Source organism: Penicillium roqueforti (genome assembly GCF_015533775.1).
Source record: "Penicillium roqueforti strain LCP96 04111 chromosome Unknown scaffold_16, whole genome shotgun sequence".
Lineage (NCBI taxonomy): Eukaryota > Fungi > Ascomycota > Eurotiomycetes > Eurotiales > Aspergillaceae > Penicillium > Penicillium roqueforti.
Window position 1 is genome coordinate 49,711 of NW_024067580.1, and position 21,480 is coordinate 71,190.

The window sequence follows — 21,480 nt, forward strand, 5'->3', positions numbered from 1 at the left end:
CTTCTGATGCTATGTGCCCGGACCTATATGAGGTTGCTATCCTCCCGGTCTGGGAAGCTTGATATCCCATCTGCCAAGTCAGGGTTGGAAAGTTATACAAGGCGTACTTTCCATATTAACTGGAGCATTAGTCGCTGACTCCCAATTCAAGGCACCTTGCCATCTTTCATATTTCTGTTGTCATAAACCCTCTTGATATTCACGTCTACGACATGTCGTCCGACGGGGTTATTTTCACAGCGCCTTTGTCTCAGAGCTTTGGATATGGAATTATCTTAGGCCTAGGCTTTGCCTTTGCCCTACTGATGATCTTCATTACTTGGGCCTTGAAACGGTGCGTCTCTATGCCTTCATCGATATCACCCACATAAGCTGACAAAATGCATCCATACAGCTATCAGAATGAAGTCCAAACATCCGAGATGTTCTCAACTGCAGGCCGGTCCGTCAAATCAGGACTGGTTGCAGCCGCCGTTGTTAGTAGTTGGACATGGGCTGCAACTCTTCTCCAGTCATCTGCAGTCGCATACAAATACGGTGTCTCTGGTCCATTTTTCTACGCATCAGGTTAGTTCCGGCGGTATGCGAATGATCTGAAAAGCTCTATATCTAACAGTATGTGTATAGGCGCCACTGTCCAGATTCTCCTATTCGCAACACTAGCTATCGAGCTGAAACGCCGTGCGCCGAACGCGCACACTTTCTTGGAAGTCATCCACGCTCGCTATGGAACCGTCGTGCACGTAGTTTTCATAGTTTTCTGCTTGATGACCAACATTCTGGTTACTGCGATGCTGCTCACCGGTGGCTCGGCCGTGATGACATCCTTGACTGGAGTGCCCACTGCGGCAGCCTGCTTCCTGCTCCCAATTGGCGTGGTACTATACACCCTCTTCGGTGGTATTAAGGCTACTTTTATCACAGATTACTTACACACCGTGGTAATCCTGGTCGTCATCTTCCTCTTCGCCTTCTCCGCTTATGCCACAAATGCCGAGCTAGGATCTCCATCAAAGGTGTATGACGCGCTAGTTGCAGCCTCCCAGCGTCACCCTGTTGAGGGTAATGCGGAAGGCAGCTATCTGACTATGCGCTCTAAGGAGGGTGGCGTCTTCTGGGTCATCAACATCGTTGGAAACTTTGGCACGGTCTTCTTAGACAACGGCTACTATAACAAGGCTATCGCCGCCAGTCCCGTCCATGCATTCCCAGGATACGTCATTGGCGGCATCTGCTGGTTCGCAATTCCCTGGCTATGCGCAAGCACGATGGGCCTCTCCGCACTGGCACTAGAGGGCACGCAGCGCATGAGCTCCAGCGACGTGAGCGCCGGGCTAGTGCTCCCCTTTGCAGCAGTCAAGCTGCTCGGCTATAGCGGTGCCGTCGCCACAACATTGATGATCTTCATGGCCGTGACATCTGCGTTCTCAGCGCAGCTGATTGCCGTCTCTTCGATCTTCACCTACGATATCTACGCGGCCTACATCAACCCAAGCGCCAAGGGCAAGAGACTTGTCTGGATCTCGCACATGTCCTGCATTGTGTACTCAATCATCATGGCGGGCTTTGCGACGGGTCTCTACTACGCCGGAATCGGCATGGGATACCTCTACCTGCTGATGGGCGTGATCATCTCCTCCGCTGTCTTCCCAGGAGCCATGACCCTTCTTTGGAAGGGCCAGAACCGAATCGCAGCAGCCCTATCACCGCCCCTCGGTCTGGCAGTTTCTCTCATTGCCTGGCTAGTGACCGCAAAGAAGCAATTCGGAACCCTAACCGTCGATAGCACTGGCTCCAAGTAAGCATTCCTTTCTCAACATCCATACTGCAAACCCAAACCTAACAAACCGCCACAGTTACCCCATGCTAGCCGGCAATGTCGCCGCCCTTCTCAGCCCACTAGTCTTCGTCCCAGTCTTCACCTACATCTTCGGCCCACAAAACTATGACTACGAATCCATGCGCGCTATCCGCAAAGTCGACGACACAGAAGTCGCCGCCGCCGCTCATGTCGACCTCGAACTAGTTCCCGGCGAGATGGGCCCCACGCAAGATGAGAGCGAAGAAGAAACACGCCTGCTCAACCGCTCGGCATTCTACGCGCGCACGCTGACAGTCTTTATGGCACTTGCATTCCTGATCCTCTGGCCGATCCCGATGTATGGGTCTTCGTATGTGTTCAGCAAGAAGTTCTTTACGGGATGGGTGGTTGTTGGAATTATTTGGTTGTTCTGTACCCTGTTTGGTGTTGTGGTGTTCCCGTTATACGAGGGTCGCGCGAGTATTGTACGTGTAGTGCGGATGATGTCGCTTGATCTGGTGGGGAAGAAGCCCAAGGTTTATCGAGGAACGAAGGGCGGTGCCGATGATGTGGCTACGCCTTCTGGGCTGGCGACGCCGACGGATACGCTTGGAGAAAAGGATAAGCAGACCTTGGAGAGGGAGGTTTGAGGCTTTTCCTGGTGCTATCTTTACTGGTTCTTTTCTCTGTGCCTTTATCTTGGCTTAATATCTTGTTTACGGCTATTTATACCCTCCTACTACTGAATCTCAATTTCAACTTCATGTGCTTTATTATTATGTGCTCCAATCATGGTAGCAAGTGAGCATTTTATAACAACCTTCTATATTCTTATGAGGAATAGAACATGCTACGCCGATCGAATGGGCAGTTCAAAATTCAATAGCAAAAAAACCAAAAAAAAAATACAGTTACCCAACGCCAAGGGTAAACCCACGATATTAAGCCGGAATATGTGTCTCCTGATAAGCCCTTCTTCTGCCTCACAATCCCGCAATAATTGCTGCATCCTTATGCCTAGTAGAATTTGAACATTGGAAACTCATTTGTATCCAAGTCCACCCTGTGCTTGAGGTGGAGGCTGCAGAGGGGGCTGTTGCTGCCAGCCTCCCTGGACCTGGGGAGGCGGCTGAATGCCGTATTGCATGCCTGGCGGAGGTCGCGTGTCAGGCGTGATATCGGGCCGGTCACTGATGTAATCGCTATTAGTATAACTATCATTTGAATATATTTGGGCAATGCTTACCGTAGGTCTTGGGTGTAACGGCATGTGTGACATTGGACCTCCTATATAGTACGTTAACGATAGAGTCAAAAGGTGATTGATACAGGCATATTTACCTTGTACTTGTGCGTAGCAAGGGGAATCACTGGCTGTAGCGAGGTAAAGGTTAGATATCTTGAGCTGTTCGTCAAGACAATATTCTGGCGATTCATAACTTACAATGAAGCAGACGGTGAAAAACGGCCTTGAAGAATTATTAGTCAAGTTCAAATTATTCTGGTCAGGTCCTATGGGCCAGAAACATACCATCGGGTGATGCAGTAACCATTCCAATGTTGGCCTAGAAGCGGAGAATCAATAACAGGGCCGATAGACCACTGACGTCAGAACTTACAGTTGTAGCAGTATGCACGAACATTCTCATAGCCCTCGAGCTGAGACGAGAACTCTGTATTCGTGGTCAGTATCTTTATTCAATACGACTGAGCAACGTCGACAGCACGGATACCCGTCAGGGACAGGGTCCACTCTGGTTTCTGGATCGTGGGGTAGGAAGACTTACCATGTGTTCCAAACGTGATACAGAAAGCCATGGTAATTGTGAGATATGGAGAAGTTGGCACACAACGACCGAAGAGAATCAACAGAGAGTTGAGAGGCTACTTGCGATTGAAAGTCGATTAGAGACGAAGGCAGCGGCATTGGGGGTGTGGCGCTGTGGCTTGGCGGGCTTGGCAGGTAACACGTGATGTCAGATGTAGTGGTGCATGATTGGCCAAGTGCCCCTGTATAAAAGGCACATGTGATTATTGATTCCAGCAGGGACCCGTTGACTATCAGTGATTATACATGTACATATGTACATTTTAGTAAATTGTCGGAAGAGTCTGCAGTTTTTACCGAGGACCTAACCTCGAGCAATACTTTCTTTTGGTTGTTTTACGTGTTTTGGGCAGATGCGCTTAATTCACTAATGGCTGTTCACCGTAGGATAACAGCCCCATAAACCAAATATTAGACAAAAGAGTCGCTTGAAAACACATTTCTCCGGATATCACCTCCCCATCAGTGTAGAATGCCGAGCCTAGACACATCAATCACATTTATTGGGTCTTGAAGAGCAGAATTGCGCAGTGTCCGAGGTAGAAGTAGATGAAGTGCTTAGTCTCTGTTGAACACATGATTAGTATCTGATTATCAGCATAATGGTTCTAGTATCCACAAACCATGGGTAACGAAGCTTCCAAAGTTACGACCAACAACGCAGTGCCAGGTGGCGCCCTTGCGGGAGTCGAACTAATGTATGGGGTTAGAGATGTTATCAGGCGGGGTAGAATCGGGGTAGAATCGGCGTACCTCTTTCTTGATATACTGGGCAATATCCTGTAACTGGTTATTATCTAATTCATATTGGGGATGGGATTTGAGGAGTGCGTGTACCTTTTCAACTCTGAACTTCTCCATGGCCTCAATGGCTGGGGGGTAGGTTAGCTTTGTTTATCTAGGGCGCTCTCGAAGTTTCATACCGAGGGCAATAGCCTCCTGCTGCATATCCTCGGTCTAAAAATTGTGTCAGAATCAATTGGCTATCGTAGTTTCGCATGAGTGTCCTTACCATGTCCACAGACTTAATCTGCGCTGCACGGAGCGTTTAGCACTTGTCACTGGACTCACGAAGGATAAACTTACCCTCCATAGGCTCCTTCTTTTCAGCTGGGGGAAGTGCCATTGTGAGTGATTCCTGTATCAAAAAAACTTCGAAGGGGGGGTTTAGGTGGTGCGCCAAAAAAGAGACTTGGTAGCGTAATCTCGCGATAACGTACGTTATTGCCGGTGGACAAGCCACACCGCCTGCCCGCCAGACCGCCCGCGGCACTATGAAAGAAGAAAAAAAGTTTTTCTCGTAGAAACTTCGAGTCTTCACACTACTCACCACAAAAACCCAAAATGGAGAGCACTAGAGTGTTCGTGGGTGGTCTCCCACCGACATGCTCTAATGATCAGCTAAAGAAACATTTTGCAACTCGCTTTCAAGTCACCGATGCTCATGTCCTACCTAAACGTAGGATGGGGTTCGTCGGCTTCAAAAGCCATGAAGCAGCCCTGCAAGCTGTGAAGCACTTCAACAAGACATACATGAAGATGTCGAAGATCGCTGTAGACATCGCTCGTCCGGTATGTCGATTCTCAGCTCTTTTTGCTTCAGCCACCCTCCTTTCGCCTGTGCACGCTGACCAATTAAGGTGGTCTTGAGACTGACCCGTATTATTGCAGATTGACTCAAATGACGCTGAGGATGCCCACCCCACACGACGACGTGATGCCACGAATGATAATGATGCATCGTTGGATAACAACCTCAAGCGCAAGAGGGACGGCGAGAACAAATCACAGGACCCTAAGCTACAAGAGTACCTCTCTCTGATGGGATCATCATCGAAGACTCGGACATGGGCCAACGATGATGATATGATCAAGCCGTCAGTGGACACGGTTCCCGTTATTAACCAACCCGCGCAGGAAGAAGAGCAGATTCAGGACCTGCCTTCACACCCAAAAAAGGCAAAGACAGAAAAACCTTCCACGGTAGCAACGCCTGAGCAGCCTGAGCCCATGGTAATTGACAAGATTGAAGAACAGGAGGCTCAAGAAACACCAGAACAGGACAACTCTGCGGAGCCTGAAGAGGAGACTAGACCTGTATCTGATGCAGATTGGCTACGGTCAAAGACGAGTCGTTTGTTGGGCCTTCTCGATGAGGAAGAACAAGATGAGTTTGATCAACACAAGGCCGCCGCACCGACTACTGCGCCGATCAAAGCTCATTCACCACCTTCCTCGTCTGGCGATGAGTCGCCTCAGCGTGACGAAGAATCGCGCACTGCGGCCATTGAGAAAATTGCGCCCAACACGACTGACGTTGACAGCATCACCGAGGCAACGCCGGAAGATCCGAATATCGATCTTATTCGGAAATCGGCCCGTTTATTCCTCCGGAATCTTGCCTATGACACCACGGAATCTGATCTACAACCGATTTTTGAACGCTTTGGAAAGATTGAGGAGGTTAGTACTTACCTTTTTTTGCTTTCTCAACCCTGCCCCGCCTTTCCCCCAGTGCGGCAGACTAGCCTGTTTGTTACGAGTGCTCGTATGATGATTTTCCCGATAGGGACATCCGATGCAAATTGCAAATGATGTTACCAGGACAAGATATTTTAGTAGATGCTTCTTGACTATCTGAAAGAGCCAACTCAACCCACTTTTCCACATTTACACATTATATTCAATGACCTTGAGTACTAATTGAATATAGATTCACGTTGCTTTTGACACACGCTCCACAACTAGTAAAGGCTTTGCTTATGTGCAATACTCGCATGCTGATGCGGCCATTGAGGCCTACCAGACCCTTGATGGCAAGCATTTCCAGGGTCGTCTGCTCCACATCTTGCCTGCTTCTGCGAAAAAGACCTACAAGATTGACGAATACGAATTGTCAAAGCTTCCTCTGAAGAAGCAGAGGGAGATCAAGCGAAAACAAAACGCCTCTGGATCGTCATTTAGTTGGAACTCCCTATACATGAATGTGAGTTTACCTCTTACCACCACCAATCAAAAGGTTGAGACTAATTTCGCTACAGGCCGATGCTGTGATGTCATCAGTGGCCTCAAGGCTCGGAGTCTCCAAATCTGAACTGCTTGATCCCACTTCTTCAGAAGCCGCCGTCAAGCAAGCACATGCTGAAACGCATGTGATTCAAGAAACTAAAGCCTACTTTGCTTCGAATGGAGTAAATATTGATGCTTTCAAGCAGCGCGAACGTGGGAACACGGCTATTTTGGTCAAGAACTTCTCATATGGTGTCACGTCGGCAGAGCTCAGGAGTCTGTTCGATCCATATGGCAAGATTATCCGACTCTTGATGCCGCCAAGTGGCACTATTGCTATCGTGCAATTTGCGCAGCCTGACGAGGCCCAGAAGGCTTTCAAGGGCATGGCATACCGCAAGATAGGTGATTCTATCTTGTTCCTGGAGAAAGCACCGAAGAATTTGTTTGATGGTTCAGCAGCTCCACCCACACTTGCTCCAGAGACTCGGGGCAAGGATCAAGGTTTCTCAACTGCAGACACATTTGCCGCAGATGAACCTGATGACAGCGTAGCAACTACGACACTCTTCGTAAAAAACCTGAATTTCTCGACCACAAATGAGAAGTTCCTGGAAGTGTTTCGATCTCTGGATGGCTTTATCACTGGTCGCATCAAGACCAAACCTGATCCCAAGCGACCAGGGCAGACCCTCAGCATGGGATTCGGCTTTGCGGATTTCAAAACCAAGGGTCAAGCCCAGGCTGCTCTTTCAGCTATGAACGGCTACAAGTTGGATCAGCACGAGCTTCTCATCCGCGCATCCCATAAAGGCAAGGATGCCGCCGAGGAGCGGAGGCGCGAAGATACCGCGAAGAAGGTTGCAGCGCGGAGAACCAAAATCATCATCAAGAACTTGCCGTTCCAGGCCACGAAGAAGGACATCAGATCTCTCTTCGGGGCATATGGACAACTTCGGTCTGTGCGTGTTCCCCAGAAGTTCGATCATACTGCTCGTGGTTTCGGTTTTGCAGACTTTGTAAGCGCTCGCGAAGCAGAAAATGCCATGGACGCGTTGAAAAACACGCATCTCCTGGGGAGACGATTGGTTTTGGAGTTCGTGAACGAGGAGGCCGTCGATCCCGAGGAGGAGCTCGCGCGCCTAGAGAAGAAGGTAGGAGAGCAGATGGACAGGGTCAAACTTCAACAGCTTACTACTGGCGCCGGGCGCAAGAAATTTACTGTAGGAGGGCAGGAGGAAGAGTGAAGCCTTCGTTCCTTCTCCCTTTGACAAGGACACGGCCATGGATTGGCTCGTTGACATCCCTTGCAGGGAAAAAAGGTGGATTAATGTCCCATGTACGATTACTTGCATACTACCATAGCTACAATGTGGAAATAAAAAGATACCCCGAATACTGTTGAACACGTTCTTTGCAGCTGTCAATTTCCCTGCAGTCCCGTCCTCGTGCGTCTCGTGCCCTCTTGATCCAGGCGTAACCGTAACCCTACTTTACCTTACTGTGCAACACCTTTCTTTTCTACCCCACAACTTCAGCTAAACCGCCTTGGATCGCAGGGTCATTTTACCTAGCTTAGCTTACTCTTTTGATGGTACGCAGGACTATCATCAACAGAGATCAGCCAAGCCTGCATTCCGGTGGTGATGTCTGGCGGTGGTCGAGCATTCCACGTCCCGTGCCAGAAGACAATGTAGTTGGACCATCAACATTCCTGCAACGCCATGATTGCCACTGATTATTGCAATCTTTTGTTGATGCAGGTCCGAGCGATGGATGTTCAAGGTCACTTCGCGCTGCACAAAATCTCCGACCCACTCATCACTGGTTCGTGCTGCTGAGCATCCCTTGCATCCTAGACAACTTCCTTCATATCGAGCCCTGTCTTGACTCCTGATTTGCTGCGGCAGGGTCGGCTTGCCGTCGTCCTTTGGTTCTCTGCTCTCCACACAGCGCGCGCAGGCCAGGTTCGGGACCTGCCCAGGAGTATGGACAAGGCGTTCGAGGGACGTAGGCCAGGCAAAGAAGACCTGGCGGAACAATGTCGCTACTGGGGCTACAGTACCCCTCTCCAAAGGGGAGTAATGGTTCCATATAAACACCATCTTGCTCGCTCCCACATTCTCTTTCCCAGGTTCTTACATTCTCTTGACATCTTGCGTTCTTGGGTCGTTGTTTGTGACTGAGCTGCGTTCTTTGCCAGGCAGTAAGCATTTGACGGTGCCTCTCAGTTCCCCTCCTCATTGGAATCTGTCATTCTTTTCGAGAGCCCGTCCTTGGTTCCCTCCCCATGGCTACTGACTGGCAACCCGAGTGCCTTGTCGCTCAGAACCAGCCGTCACTGGATCCTGTGGGAGCTCATTCTGATCGAGCTCTGCAGAATACCACTGGGAATGTCCAGTCTTATTCAGACCAATTGGCTCATGCTGGTGTCACTGCTCGCGATGATCAGTTTCATCAATATAGCTTCAAGTATCCTCATGGCCCTCATCCTCAACCCTTGTCAGCACCTGGCTTGCATCAACAGCATGTAGCGGCTCGGCTTCATCAACGGAAGCTTCGCAGGCTTCACTCGGTTGGACCCAACTCTCAGTCCCGCCGGGCACAAAGCAGCTATCTCAAGTCTCAGAAATACATGGAGTACCGACGTCGCCCTCGTCGTGATACTGGAAAAGATGGAGAGCCAGTGTGGTCTGATGAATTGGAAGACGCTTTTCAGCAGGGTAGGTTCATACCACCATAGTGATAGATGAACCAGAGGCTAACAACCGATTTCAGCTCTCGAAGCAAACCCTCCCATGGGTCGAAGAAAGTGGTCCGAACGTGGCAAGTCATATGGCCGCAACGAGCTGATTGCTGAGTATATCTTCAAGTTGACTGGCAAGCGGAGGACACGCAAGCAGGTGTCAAGCCATCTGCAGGTCCTCGACTCTTTCTTGAAGGGCGATCCCGATTGTGAGTTCTCAAATATGAAAGATGTGTATATCTTCTTTTTAACACAGTATGCTAGGGGAGCGACTTGTCCGTGAGCCAGCATTAGAACGATCATCGAGTGTTCATGGCTCAGCACCTGCTCCGAAATGGAGAACGGCAGTAGAGCACCCCTCGGGATCTAGCCACTACGGCAGCCACACACACCCTTCATACCATGACCATATGAGATCTATGCAACCATATGCTGGAGATCTCCCACCGCCACACTATACGCTTGGGTCCAACATGCAGGAGACTGCTGCTAGCACCATTCATGGCTTTAGCTTCGACATGTGGGTCAGCGCTCCTCAGCAGGCCAATCGCATCGACAAGGCATTGCATGCATACACCCGTCTGCAGGGTGATCTGCACCACCCCGTTGCACCCCCCATGCCTCTTGAGCATGTGAACGGGTGGCGGTCTTCTTTCCCCCAACTGGCTTCTATGGTGGATGACGTCAACAATCCCCTGGATTGCGATATCATCTTGTTAGAAGTGAACCTTGAGCTAATGACCGACTTCCCTCCTACTGGCTCACGACTGGGAATCCAGCTCGATCTTGACTACGGTCACCCTAGTGCTGGCGATGTTTTGGGAGTCAGCCAGATGGACAACTGGACCTGCAGCACGCATATCTACCAAGATAGCCAGAAGCTCCTAGAGACTTACCACGACCTACCCAAGACACAGTCAACTAAGGTCAAGCCCCTCTTCGAATCATCTTGGTGGGCTAAGCTGTTCACTCAGTTGACTCAAGAGAAACGTATAGCCGAGGACTCAGGAAACCCCCAAGCTGCTCGTGACGCTGATGACCATGCCCGTCAATTCTTCCGCTCATTGTCTGCAGTGCAAGAGATCCGTGCCACCTCGCCCAGCTCCTGCCGTCTGTCTAACCAATACCAAGGCCATCACGGCGATGAGAGCAAGCGCATGGCCGTTCTGGCCTGGAAGTTCCGACAAACCAGGCCTGGCGAAGTTGGCACCACCACTTGGAGACGACTAATACCGGCACCGGACCGGACTACAACCAACAGCCCGCGCCCAGCCTCCGCGGTCGATCGAGTTCCTCTCTCTCTGGATTCCATCCTTCTCAACAAACCATCCCACCAGGGTATTTACCAAGCCCCTCATCCTCACGACCTCATCCACCACCCCAGCCAATCCCAATCGCAATGGCCCATGTACCAATCACCTCATGACAACGTGTCTAATCTCTATAATCCCTCCGGCCATCTGGACTTCATGTCATCCATCAGCAAAGCCGAAGATGGACTCAATGATAAAATCGCCGTCACCTCGGTGCTGGACTCCTTCTCCGCCAGCCTCGCACCCGAGAGCATCTCATCCACAAGTCTCCACGGCTCCAGCGGTGCACCCGTCATGCTCAACGTGCATGACCTACCACTCACCCACCCAGGGATGGGCTACACAATGGGCCACGAAACATCACATTACGTGCCATCCCAACACCACAGCGTGAATATGCACGACAGCAACAGCGTGCTACACGGCTTCTTCGGCTCTCACACGCAACCGCTTGATGACCTCAGCCACGGCCATGGGTCGTGGGGTACGCACTCCACATCCATACCCGGAGACGTCGGCGCCGGCAGCTACCATATCCCTTATCAGGCCGAGCACCATGGACCTGTCTCGCGCGAGTCGCAGCAACCACACCAGTTCGACGGCCTCTTGCCATCGGAGGACCTAATGGATAAGATCGTCGGGCGCATGTCCAATGGTTCCGGCATGCATGGGGCGGGCCCCGATGCGGGCTACGATAACGCCACTGTGGATGCGGTATAACGACATATTTTACAAAAACTAAAGTAATTATAATCATTCTGGGAGTGGTCTTTTGAAATTTTCTATTCCTCTTTCTGTCTTTCTTTGTGAATGTCTTAGCTAGCGCCCGGAGAAAGAATACTTTCTACACCAATCACTTACTTCTATTTACATTGCAATTTCCCTCGGCTGGACTCCTCTCATCAGCCACTTTAGCCGCAAAACAGCACATTTTAGGACCAACTGAGGTAGATTCGATTTAGCCTGAACCTTTAAATTTTGTGTATATTTTCAATATTACTAGGTGGGGTCCTATATATACCCCTCTATGCCCCAATTTCTTTTTTATTTTGTTCTCTTGAGATCTCGTTTTCACAATGGTTGCCCCTACTGTCAAGCTTAACAGCGGCTATGAGATGCCCATCGTGGGCTTCGGCCTCTGGAAGGTCAACAAAGACACGTGTGCCGACCAGATATACAATGCCATCAAGGCTGGTTACCGTCTCTTCGACGGTGCCTGCGGTACATTCACTCTCTCCAAATCAAGCCCTAATTGATACTAACACTATTGATTCCAGACTACGGTAACGAAGTCGAAGCCGGTCAGGGTGTAGCCCGCGCCATCAAGGACGGTTTAGTCAAGCGCGAGGAGCTCTTCATTGTCTCCAAGCTCTGGTGCAGCTTTCACGAGGCCGACAAGGTCGAGCCCATCACGCGCAAGCAGCTCGCCGACTGGGGCATCGACTACTTCGATCTTTACATCGTGCACTTCCCCGTTGCTGTGAAGTATCTCGATCCATCAGTGCGCTACCCTCCGGGCTGGACCACCGCCGAAGGCAAGATCGAGTTCGCCAACGCACCGATCCACGAAACATGGGGTGCGATGGAGACTCTCGTTGACAAGAAGCTGGTTCGCAGCATCGGTGTTAGCAATTTCAGCGCCCAGCTGCTGATGGATCTGCTTCGCTACGCCCGCATTCGCCCCGCCACCCTCCAGATCGAGCATCACCCCTACCTCACCCAGACCCGTCTCGTCGACTACGCCCAGAAGCAGGGCATCACTGTTACTGCTTACTCTTCTTTCGGACCTCTGAGCTTCCTCGAGCTTGACCTTAAGCATGCTAAGGATACTCCGTTGCTCTTTGACCATACTACTATCGCCACCATTGCCGAGAAGCACGGCCGTACCCCTGCCCAGGTCTTGTTGCGCTGGTCTACTCAGCGCAATATCGCTGTTATTCCTAAGAGCAATGATCCTACTCGCCTCGCTCAGAACTTGACCGTCACTGATTTCGACCTTGAGACCAGCGAGCTTGAGGCCATCAGTGCTCTAGACAAGGGTCTTCGTTTCAACGACCCTGTTGCTGTAAGTTTGGTACCTGCGGTGTATTGACTGTTAATACTAACTGTTCTTTTCTTTAGTACGGCCTCGAAATCCCCATCTTCTAAGTGCTTGCAGACTCAAAAGCCCGGGAGACGGAAGAATCTCCGCGATATAATGTCGATTTTTATAGCTTGGATAAATTAAAAAGAACATATCAATTCCAAAAAATTCTAAATCTTCAGATCTTCTATATTAGCTAGAGTAGCATGCAGTCTTGTTGTACTAACATGTACATAGATAGGCAATTCCGCCAAGAAGTGCCGATCTCGAAGATCCGCCATCTTTCTCCAACTTCGGATGTCACGACTTCAACTTCCCAATAACACAACTCTCACAATGGTGTCCCCTACTCTAGCGCGCATGACCGCACAGGTTCATATAACCGCATTTCCCATGCCAAAAAACCTATCTGAAAGCAAGCTTGTACTGGCCGCGCTCCAGAAGTTTGGAGAGGTAATAACATACCGCAACCTCAAGGTACGGCGGCGCCCTCTCTAAATTATCATTCAGACGAGCCCCGATTTAACAATTGCCTTAGTATGACACGACCAACACTTCACCAAACCCTAACCGCCCCATTGTCGCGATCTTCGAGACAGCCGACGCAGCAGACCGCGCGATAGCAGCTTCGCCCATAACCATTCCCCTACCGACATCCACCTCCCCCTCTAAATCTCAATCTTCAACCTCTATTCCATTCACATCAACTACCAAGCCACCTTTAAATACCCGCCGCTCACTCATCTTCGAAATTCAACACTCGCGCCACAACCACGCCTCCGCCCTCAAACGCAGCCCCTTCTACTCTACCTATAACCTCTTCAAAAACAACCCCATCTACGAAGATCTGATCAGCGACGAGACCAGTATCCCGCTCAAAGAACTGGCTGATACACTTTCGAGCAAGAAGTATCCTATTGGCGCTGGCGTCAAGTCTAATATCCAGGAGGAAAATCGCCGCATGGGCGCGACGAGTTTAGTGAATATGTGGAAGGAGGGTATGGGGATAGATGTTGAGCTTGAGAATGAGGGGCAAGATTTTGGCGAGAATGGTCCTGTGGTTGAACATCTCGGCGGTGGCATTAGGGAGCCCGGGGAGGGATTGGAGGACGAGAAGCAAAGCTCGGTAGTCTGAGTCGAGGACCAGGTTTGGCCTTTTCTTGTTGCTTAGATGGTAACTAGAGAGGGAAGAGACTTTCTTTTATTCTGGGCTGATCCGCATCAGCAAGTCCAGCCGAAGACGCGCTCTCCTTTTATGAGCAGTTGCATTGACTCTGGGCCGAAGGCGCAGATTGGATTCCCCTCCTGGCAGCTCCATAGCCGCGCTTTGCTTCGAATGACTTGCATTCAGAACCTCTGCTTCTCGAGCTCATTCCTCGAGAAGGAGGAAGGAAGATGAGAAGGTAGGGCATCTTGGGATGTTCCAACATTGCCCCCCAAGCAGACATGATATTTGTCGCGAACCGGATGACCAAGGCACCATTTACTACCTAAATAGGTAGTAGATAGCTTTCTCTCCATTCTTCATCTTCTCTCTCCTTGTCCCTTTTCTTCCCACGGGATTGATTACACTGTTTCTCCAATTGACCTTCACTGTAAATCAGGAATATTCTGTATAGTTTAAACTGAGATTACGTTAACTAAATAAAGAACCCAGCCTTGATGTAGTCCACAACCTTGGTGATCTTCTCAATAGGGAAATTTCTCAAGTGGTACTACTGTGGTAGTACGACACGGCGGCCGCGATTGAGCTCGATTTTCCGGGAAGGAGGTTCTTGAGAAACAAGAAAGGTCAAATAATTGTCACCAGAGTCCTCATCGTCAGAAGGAATCCCCGGGATATCAGGTGCCTGAATGAGAGAGACATATTAGATATGTATACCAAGCATCGTATCATGTAACATACTCCAGGATACTCCCAGTCAATGTCAACCCCGTCAAGGTAGTTTTCCTTGACGAAATTAGCAATTTTAGTGGCCATTGTCAGTCAGTTGGCGGCTTTGACTCCCTGACGGAAAATATTGTAAGTGCCGGACATAGTAGAAAAATCCCAGCCGCCAAAGATAGAATCTTTTTGGCCCGGAGACGCGCAAAAAACTCTTGAACTGATATTCGGTCAGAACATCCGAGGATTTGACTTCGTAATCTGCCGTTAATTCACCAAATGCAAAGTGCAGATGTGTTTACTCTGACCCGTTAATCTGTGAGGCATCCTGGTACAGACAATCACGACTACTCAAGCTATAACCCTCGAAGTAGGCAATGTTTCGCACAACGTCAAGGGCAGCACCGCGGACAGTCTCCGTACCACAGTTAGAAATGCAACCATTCGTGCCCTTCTCCGCGGATCCTGGAGCTCCAGTGTGCCACACTATTCTTTCTGTTAGGACGATTGCATAATCTGTTTCTTGAGGAAAGAACTTACTTGACCCCAAACATTGCAGCACGCATTCAGGGGGCAGGTATTGAGATCGGCAAGATCTGTTGTGTCGTCTGGCCTCTTAGTACTCGGCTTTTGGGGGCCGCACACAGCGTTAGCCATGGGGGCGGGCATAGGCGGATTCCCGCTACTCAGGCAAATAATGCTATCGACCCAGACATGAACAGCCATTTCAGCCTCATGTCTTCTTGTTTAAATCTTCCAGATCCTTATTCTCAGACTATACTCGGCAGCAAGGTCTGCACAACTGTCATCTTGTTGAATAGTGTAGGTAGCACACGATCCGTCCGGGTTAGGCTTTGGGGTAAAATCAGGGAGTGTTCCGGATGAGCAACAGACATACTGCCCTGGTTTGAGGGTTGAACAGAAGTTGGTTCCGGAGTTGTACTTGGTTAAGTCCGCAGCGGAGATTCCACACTTTGTGGCCAGAGCAGCGCAGCGGAGCCGAGTGAGACAAAGGGACAAGATGCCAAGAGTTAGCGCGGAAACGAGCATAAACGAGGGCTTGGCTGCGTCTACAATGCAACAGTCCCTGGAAGGAAGGCCACTACCAGTCCATCTATCTCGTAATAGTCCGATTCAGGGGCTCAGACAACAAAACAACTCATTTTCGCCGTTTCCATATTCTGGCCCTCTATCAACTTGTTCCCTCCTTCATTACTAGCGAAAGTAGTGAGATCCTCATGTACTATAATGTATATCTTTCCGAATTGCCTTTTTCTGGCCCTATCGCAAATTCTCGCGTGCAGTTGGGCGATTAACACGCGAGGGATCATGGAAGTAGATTTGATTCTTCCGCGCAATGACACCTATCCCCCCTCGCTTATGCTGCCGATCATATTCGCCATCCAAAATCCGAGCCTCCTCAAAAGCTTCGGTCCGATACTTGAATAGAGTATTGAGCAGGAGAACTTTAGTACTAGCGATGGAAGTATTGCTAATAGAATCAATGCCGGCGGTCCTATTCGACTGTGGAACTTCAATGATTCCAGCAGCAACCCTCACTTCCTCTATTGGAGTCACGCGCGGTTCGATGTTGAAGGAACCTTCGCATTTTAATGGGGGATCCAGATAGATGGATGCTCTCGAGATCCGGAGACAGACGACGTGAGCTTGGAAAGATATGGTAAACGCCCCCATTTCTACTTCTCCACCAAGTTTGGCACTTCACCGCCGGATTTTGTCGCTGTGAAAGACGATGATACTTGCGACCAATCGTTAGCTCAGGCTTTCAATTTCTCCGATCTTTTGGAGCTCCCGCCAACAAACACAGTTCCCTACGGACTCTCCTGTCTAGCCCAACCGCCTAGGCTGCCTAGGGTTACCAATCCTTGCAATGTCAGAATGGACTCACCAGCCGCAGCAAGTATCTCGGCGGCTTTAACCTCTACTGCGTGTGCCGTGGCTCGAACAGGGGTAATCTGCCCAACTCCATCTCCTAAAAATGCAGCCTCTAAGGCACAATTACCGATTGGCGGGGCATGGGCTTTGGTAATGAGTACAATACTCATTTAGGGTCTCGCATGATTCATGTTGACTATTCCCCAAGAGACTTGTTTTTTGTTCTTACAGGGGCAGTTCGCTCAATTGCACGCTAGTTGTTGACACTCTCGGAACCAAGCAGGTCTGTCCGCCACCGCAATGCCTGATATGATATAGGTCCGAGTCCATCATATCAGTATGCAGTAGTCAACCAAAAAGTGGGACACCCTAGGACAAAAGAAGTAAATGTTATCTTATAGCCAGTCTGATCAAACGTTACATCCACGATTAAACAAGCACGTGAAGGCACCGGTATATTAAAGCAGTCCAGGAACGGCATATTTAAGAGAAGCACCATCAACATCCCAGTTTGTTTTCTCTCTATTCAAATCCATGGGTTACAAGGCCGCCATGATCTCTGCCACCGTTGTCTGTAACTTCTCCAGCGTACCTAACAAAGGCGATACTTGCTCGTCCTTCGCTTCATCCTGGGGTCAGACTCTTGCAAATTTCCAAGCTCTGAACATTAGCATCTCTTGCTCGACTCTCACAGCCGGCCAAAGCTGCTGTGTTGTTGGCACAGTCAAAGACGAGCCAGCGACCACGACGTCCACGATAACCACGACGGCCTTGACAACCACAACTTCCACCTCCCAGTATGATCCAACCCAGTCTGGCATTCCTCCTAGCTGTGATGGCTTCCATCTCATCGCATCCGGTGACCAATGCGATACGATTGAGGCCAAGTACGGCATCACTGAGGCCCAATTTAAGGCCTGGAACCCCAGCATTGATAGCTGTATGCCCACCACTTTTATATCATTTCCTCTTCTGTATATTGTCATTCACTGACGCTTTTTTACTAGCATGCTCTAACCTCTGGTTGGACTACTACGTCTGCGTGCAAATCCCGGGCGCTACAACAACCACCTCGACTCCCCAACCGACGTCTACGGGGCCTTGGCCGCAGATGCCTGGCGTCGCGAGCAACTGCAAACCCTTTTACAAGGTCAAGACTGACGATAACTGTTAATCGATCAACACGGCTGCGGCCATCACACTCGCCCAGTTCCGCTCCTGGAATAGCCAGATTGATGCCAGTTGTACTAACTTGTGGGTGGACTACTATGTCTGCATTGGACTGTAGTTCACCAGTCATCTTTTTTACTGAGATCCTACTATCCTATGAGACGTTTCCATCATTTAAAAGGCCAAAGGAAGGGAGTGGGATATCGTACTCGCAGAGTGCATAAGCTGCGAAATTAAAGGAATACAAACAGTGATAAGTTAGAACATCAAAAACACAAAGCACCAGACTCGACCCTTGTTTCTGCCTACATCTCTCTTACCGCCTCCTAATTTGTATACCCCGCTTTTGGGTTGAACTGCTATTTGTACTCCGTATGTAAACTCCTAACAAAATAAGTCACTCCTGTCCTATCTTGTATCAACTGCTTCTTCATCCATTAAGGAGTTGGATCTATAGAAATCAGCTCGAATATACCTTTTCTAATGAAAACTAACAATGCATATATTGTTATATGTAAACCAGAAGTGCAAAATTCTGAGTGGTACCCAATCAAGAAGGCGGTACTGGAAATTCAGGCAGGCGAGCAACAATGCCCTAACTATGTTATATATATATTTAGTCTCTAGTAACCATTCTATACGGGCTCAATCTACCTTTCACTAGTAATGAGCGGGTTTACTAGGTCACCAGGTCAAGGTGATGTGATTCCCGCAAAAGGGGAGAGTGGCAGTGCTAGGTCTTGGCACAATGCTTGGCGACACTAAAAATAAGTTTCCACAGCAGCGCCAAGAACCAATTGGGCGCTCGTGACACTCCGCGCCAGCGGAAACGACTTGGCATATTGCTCCCTAGCTGGGGAGAACAGAAACCCAGAGAGCCTTTTCAACATCATTATGTCGAGAGACTCTTATGTTCTGTGATTTAAAGTATGCGTTAGAAGATATTTAAGTACAGAGTGCTTTCCCTAACCGCCTAAGCCCGGGTACACCGGGTAAGGGGGGGTCTTGGCATTACTACACTCTCATTTCCCAAAGGACAACTCGATGCCAAGCGCCTGAGAACTGGGCAGTGCTGAGCAGAGCTGCACCCATAACAAAGTCAGGCAGCAGGATTGGTTGTGCCAATGTCTTGGAATTATCACTCTGTACATAATCCCGCTGGTACGGCGCCTCTCTGCCAAGTGACTGGTTTCATCGTGATGGGTTCCATTGTCTTTTTGCTTTGTCGTTATAGGGGATGCACACTCATATTTGCCTCCTAATCCCAATGTACTTAACCTCTGCTCTCCATCTCCTAGTCCCATGCATTTCCTCCGATGTCGGTTACCGCTCAGCTCGCGTCAAATGAGGCCTGTGATCCTTTCTAGGTGGTTGACCACCCTTTTGGCCTGCCTTCTCATACAAAATGTCATCGCAATTGACGTTAACCCTGAGGATGAGAGTGTGTTCATTTTGTACCCTGGCTAGGCATTTCAAATGACTGACATATACCTCTCCTGACAGCTTCCCTCAAAGATGCCGCCAAGACCGTTGCCACCACCATGATGGATTTCTACAATGACCGCGACTCGAAAGATATTCCAGGGAAATTGGACGGTACCTGGTGGGAGGGTGGTTCAATGTTTATGACCCTCATCCAGTACTGGTATCTAACAGGCGATACCCAGTTCAACGACGCCATCCAGGAAGGCATGTATTGGCAAAAAGGCAAAAACGACTTTTTTCCAAGCAACTACTCCCAATATCTGGGTAACGACGATCAAGTGTTCTGGGGATTGGCGGCGATTACCGCCGGGGAATTAAACTTCCCAGAAAGAGACGGTGAAGCCTCCTGGATATCTCTGGCGGAGGGTGTCTTTAATGGACAGATTCCTCGCTGGGATATGACTAGTTGCGGTGGGGGTTTGCGATGGCAGATCTGGCCTTACCAGGATGGGTATAATATGAAAAATGCCATATCTAACGGCGGATTGTTCCAGCTGTCAGCGCGCCTGGCACTATATACCAAGAACTCGACCTATGCCGAATGGGCCGAGAAGATTTGGGACTGGAGCGCGTCTACACCGCTGTTGAGGAAGACCTGGGTTATCGCCGATACCACTACTAACGCCGCGAGTTGCAAGGATCACGGTGATCATCAATGGACTTACAACTACGCTACGTATATCGCCGGTGCGGGCTATATGCACAATTACGCATGTCTATCCCCTGTCCCTGACAAGTCGAGAATCTCAATTAACAGGTTTTATAGACCAATGGCGCCGAAAGCAAATGGCTCGAAGGCGTAACAGGACTGATGAAGACATCTGATCAGTTTTTCCCCGCCTCCGGTGCGAAGCAAATAATATCGGACATCACCTGCGAGCCAATCAATAAGTGTGATCGCAATCAGAAGACCTTCAAGGCCTACTTCACTTCCTGGCTCGGATTCATGTCGTTGATAGTACCATCCAATGTCACGGCGGAGATGATGGGGAAATTCAAGAGCTCCGCTGTCGCTGCCGGTCAGCAATGCTCCGGTGGAAGCGATGGGAAGCATTGTGGAGTTCGATGGACGAAGAAGACGGAATGGGATGGAACTTCGGGCTTGGAGCAGCAGATGTCTGTTTTGGGTGTTCTTAATGCTGTCATGGTTCCATTCAAGGCCCAGGGCCCTTACAATGCTGACAATGGTGGGACATCCCAAAGTGACGCACTTGGGGGTACCAACACCGAGAGTAACTTGGAGCCTGACCCTATCACCACAGGTGATAGGGTTGGCGCGGGAATCTTGACTGCGATCTTCGTTATACTTTGGGTCGGGACGATATCTTGGATGATTTTTGGAGACAAGTAGATACACTCAACTGTGAAGGCGTTCAATACATGTACATATATTGGGATTTTGATACCTTGAGGGATTCAGGCTTTATGATAATTTCTGATTCTAGCAGCACATCCACTACAACAGAAAAACTATTTACCACATTCAGGGAACAGCATCATCTAAAGTCGCGTCGTCAAAAATTTGTGGGTCAAATAGAGCTTTCTACAAGCTCTCTGAAATCGTACTGCCGACTTAGTTTCTTCTTACAATCATTTTGCGGTTCTACCTAGAGAAAGATTATAAAGAGCGACTTGCTATGGATGGTGAGAGAGCTGAGGGAGATCCTGGATATACAGAAGGGCAAGTATGCCTTGAATGCTTAGACAACCACACCAAGATCTTTCCCCCATCCTGTACAGTGCAGATTTTCTTGTTCTCCTCTTAGGCCTCCTAATCCTCTAGGTTCTCGGGCTTCTTATCACCCTTCTGAGCCTTGTCGTCCTTCTGGGCCGCCTCTCTAGCTCTCACAAGTTTAGCGACATACTCCTTAGTACGTAGCAGGCGCAGTGTAGCTGCATTAGTAGAGATGCCATAGTGTCGGCTAACAGCGCCCATGTCGATCTAGAATATGATATTACATTAGTGCTGAAACATAACTGATGAATGAGAGATGAAGTCACCTTCATTCCTGTCGCTTTGATACATGTAAGTACGAACTCAAGCCTGTCTTCTAGTATCTCACGACTAGGTTCTGAGGCGAGCTTGGCAGGCCTCGAGATAGGCTTAGCAATAGCATTCTTGTTAGCCTTGGCCTTGATAACTCTGTTGGAAGCCATGGTGAAGATGATGCTGATATGAGCTTGTTTGATGTAAATGTAAATGCGAAAAATATTGTCTTAGATTACGGGACCTAGGGAGCGGAGAGAAGAAGGAAGGAAAGCAA

The 21,480-nt window shown here is 49.4% G+C and overlaps 12 protein-coding genes across 12 annotated transcripts; 7 read left to right on the forward strand and 5 right to left on the reverse strand.

Annotated features, from left to right (window-relative positions):
* Window positions 1–212: 212 nt before the first annotated feature.
* On the forward strand, window positions 213–2,451 carry LCP9604111_6130 (sodium:solute symporter family protein; the record flags this gene model as incomplete). The annotated part of the gene is made up of 4 exons (XM_039074018.1): window positions 213–334; window positions 395–567; window positions 628–1,798; window positions 1,857–2,451. 4 exons carry the CDS (start codon window positions 213–215, stop codon window positions 2,449–2,451), a joined length of 2,061 nt encoding a protein of 686 aa, XP_038927656.1.
* A 392-nt stretch (window positions 2,452–2,843) lies between these two features.
* On the reverse strand, window positions 2,844–3,619 carry LCP9604111_6131 (rhodopsin family protein; the record flags this gene model as incomplete). The annotated part of the gene is made up of 7 exons (XM_039074019.1): window positions 2,844–2,991; window positions 3,048–3,088; window positions 3,143–3,175; window positions 3,246–3,270; window positions 3,333–3,366; window positions 3,421–3,474; window positions 3,589–3,619. 7 exons carry the CDS (start codon window positions 3,617–3,619, stop codon window positions 2,844–2,846), a joined length of 366 nt encoding a protein of 121 aa, XP_038927657.1.
* Window positions 3,620–4,129: 510 nt separating this feature from the next.
* Window positions 4,130–4,755, reverse strand: LCP9604111_6132 (dynein light chain DYN2; the record flags this gene model as incomplete). Its single annotated transcript, XM_039074020.1, has 7 exons — window positions 4,130–4,194; window positions 4,253–4,322; window positions 4,383–4,409; window positions 4,467–4,501; window positions 4,553–4,586; window positions 4,642–4,664; window positions 4,716–4,755. The coding sequence occupies 7 exons, from the start codon at window positions 4,753–4,755 to the stop codon at window positions 4,130–4,132; spliced, it is 294 nt and encodes a 97-aa protein (XP_038927658.1).
* Window positions 4,756–4,973: 218 nt separating this feature from the next.
* mrd1 (RNA-binding ribosome biosynthesis protein MRD1) lies at window positions 4,974–7,885 on the forward strand (the record flags this gene model as incomplete). Its single annotated transcript, XM_039074021.1, has 4 exons — window positions 4,974–5,201; window positions 5,301–6,092; window positions 6,343–6,615; window positions 6,671–7,885. The coding sequence occupies 4 exons, from the start codon at window positions 4,974–4,976 to the stop codon at window positions 7,883–7,885; spliced, it is 2,508 nt and encodes an 835-aa protein (XP_038927659.1).
* A 1,043-nt stretch (window positions 7,886–8,928) lies between these two features.
* Window positions 8,929–11,417, forward strand: abaA (transcription factor AbaA; the record flags this gene model as incomplete). Its single annotated transcript, XM_039074022.1, has 3 exons — window positions 8,929–9,361; window positions 9,417–9,593; window positions 9,649–11,417. The coding sequence occupies 3 exons, from the start codon at window positions 8,929–8,931 to the stop codon at window positions 11,415–11,417; spliced, it is 2,379 nt and encodes a 792-aa protein (XP_038927660.1).
* Window positions 11,418–11,773: 356 nt separating this feature from the next.
* LCP9604111_6135 (uncharacterized protein) lies at window positions 11,774–12,845 on the forward strand (the record flags this gene model as incomplete). Its single annotated transcript, XM_039074023.1, has 3 exons — window positions 11,774–11,918; window positions 11,975–12,762; window positions 12,819–12,845. 3 exons carry the CDS (start codon window positions 11,774–11,776, stop codon window positions 12,843–12,845), a joined length of 960 nt encoding a protein of 319 aa, XP_038927661.1.
* Window positions 12,846–13,116: 271 nt separating this feature from the next.
* LCP9604111_6136 (uncharacterized protein) lies at window positions 13,117–13,915 on the forward strand (the record flags this gene model as incomplete). Its single annotated transcript, XM_039074024.1, has 2 exons — window positions 13,117–13,257; window positions 13,319–13,915. The coding sequence occupies 2 exons, from the start codon at window positions 13,117–13,119 to the stop codon at window positions 13,913–13,915; spliced, it is 738 nt and encodes a 245-aa protein (XP_038927662.1).
* A 580-nt stretch (window positions 13,916–14,495) lies between these two features.
* On the reverse strand, window positions 14,496–14,761 carry LCP9604111_6137 (uncharacterized protein; the record flags this gene model as incomplete). Its single annotated transcript, XM_039074025.1, has 2 exons — window positions 14,496–14,630; window positions 14,687–14,761. The coding sequence occupies 2 exons, from the start codon at window positions 14,759–14,761 to the stop codon at window positions 14,496–14,498; spliced, it is 210 nt and encodes a 69-aa protein (XP_038927663.1).
* A 202-nt stretch (window positions 14,762–14,963) lies between these two features.
* Window positions 14,964–15,322, reverse strand: LCP9604111_6138 (uncharacterized protein; the record flags this gene model as incomplete). Its single annotated transcript, XM_039074026.1, has 3 exons — window positions 14,964–14,993; window positions 15,089–15,151; window positions 15,206–15,322. 3 exons carry the CDS (start codon window positions 15,320–15,322, stop codon window positions 14,964–14,966), a joined length of 210 nt encoding a protein of 69 aa, XP_038927664.1.
* A 1,791-nt stretch (window positions 15,323–17,113) lies between these two features.
* LCP9604111_6139 (LysM peptidoglycan-binding domain-containing protein) lies at window positions 17,114–17,735 on the forward strand (the record flags this gene model as incomplete). Its single annotated transcript, XM_039074027.1, has 2 exons — window positions 17,114–17,501; window positions 17,569–17,735. The coding sequence occupies 2 exons, from the start codon at window positions 17,114–17,116 to the stop codon at window positions 17,733–17,735; spliced, it is 555 nt and encodes a 184-aa protein (XP_038927665.1).
* Window positions 17,736–19,033: 1,298 nt separating this feature from the next.
* On the forward strand, window positions 19,034–20,567 carry LCP9604111_6140 (glycoside hydrolase family 76 protein; the record flags this gene model as incomplete). Its single annotated transcript, XM_039074029.1, has 3 exons — window positions 19,034–19,172; window positions 19,235–19,926; window positions 19,983–20,567. 3 exons carry the CDS (start codon window positions 19,034–19,036, stop codon window positions 20,565–20,567), a joined length of 1,416 nt encoding a protein of 471 aa, XP_038927666.1.
* A 420-nt stretch (window positions 20,568–20,987) lies between these two features.
* Window positions 20,988–21,373, reverse strand: LCP9604111_6141 (uncharacterized protein; the record flags this gene model as incomplete). Its single annotated transcript, XM_039074030.1, has 2 exons — window positions 20,988–21,158; window positions 21,218–21,373. 2 exons carry the CDS (start codon window positions 21,371–21,373, stop codon window positions 20,988–20,990), a joined length of 327 nt encoding a protein of 108 aa, XP_038927667.1.
* Window positions 21,374–21,480: the final 107 nt, after the last annotated feature.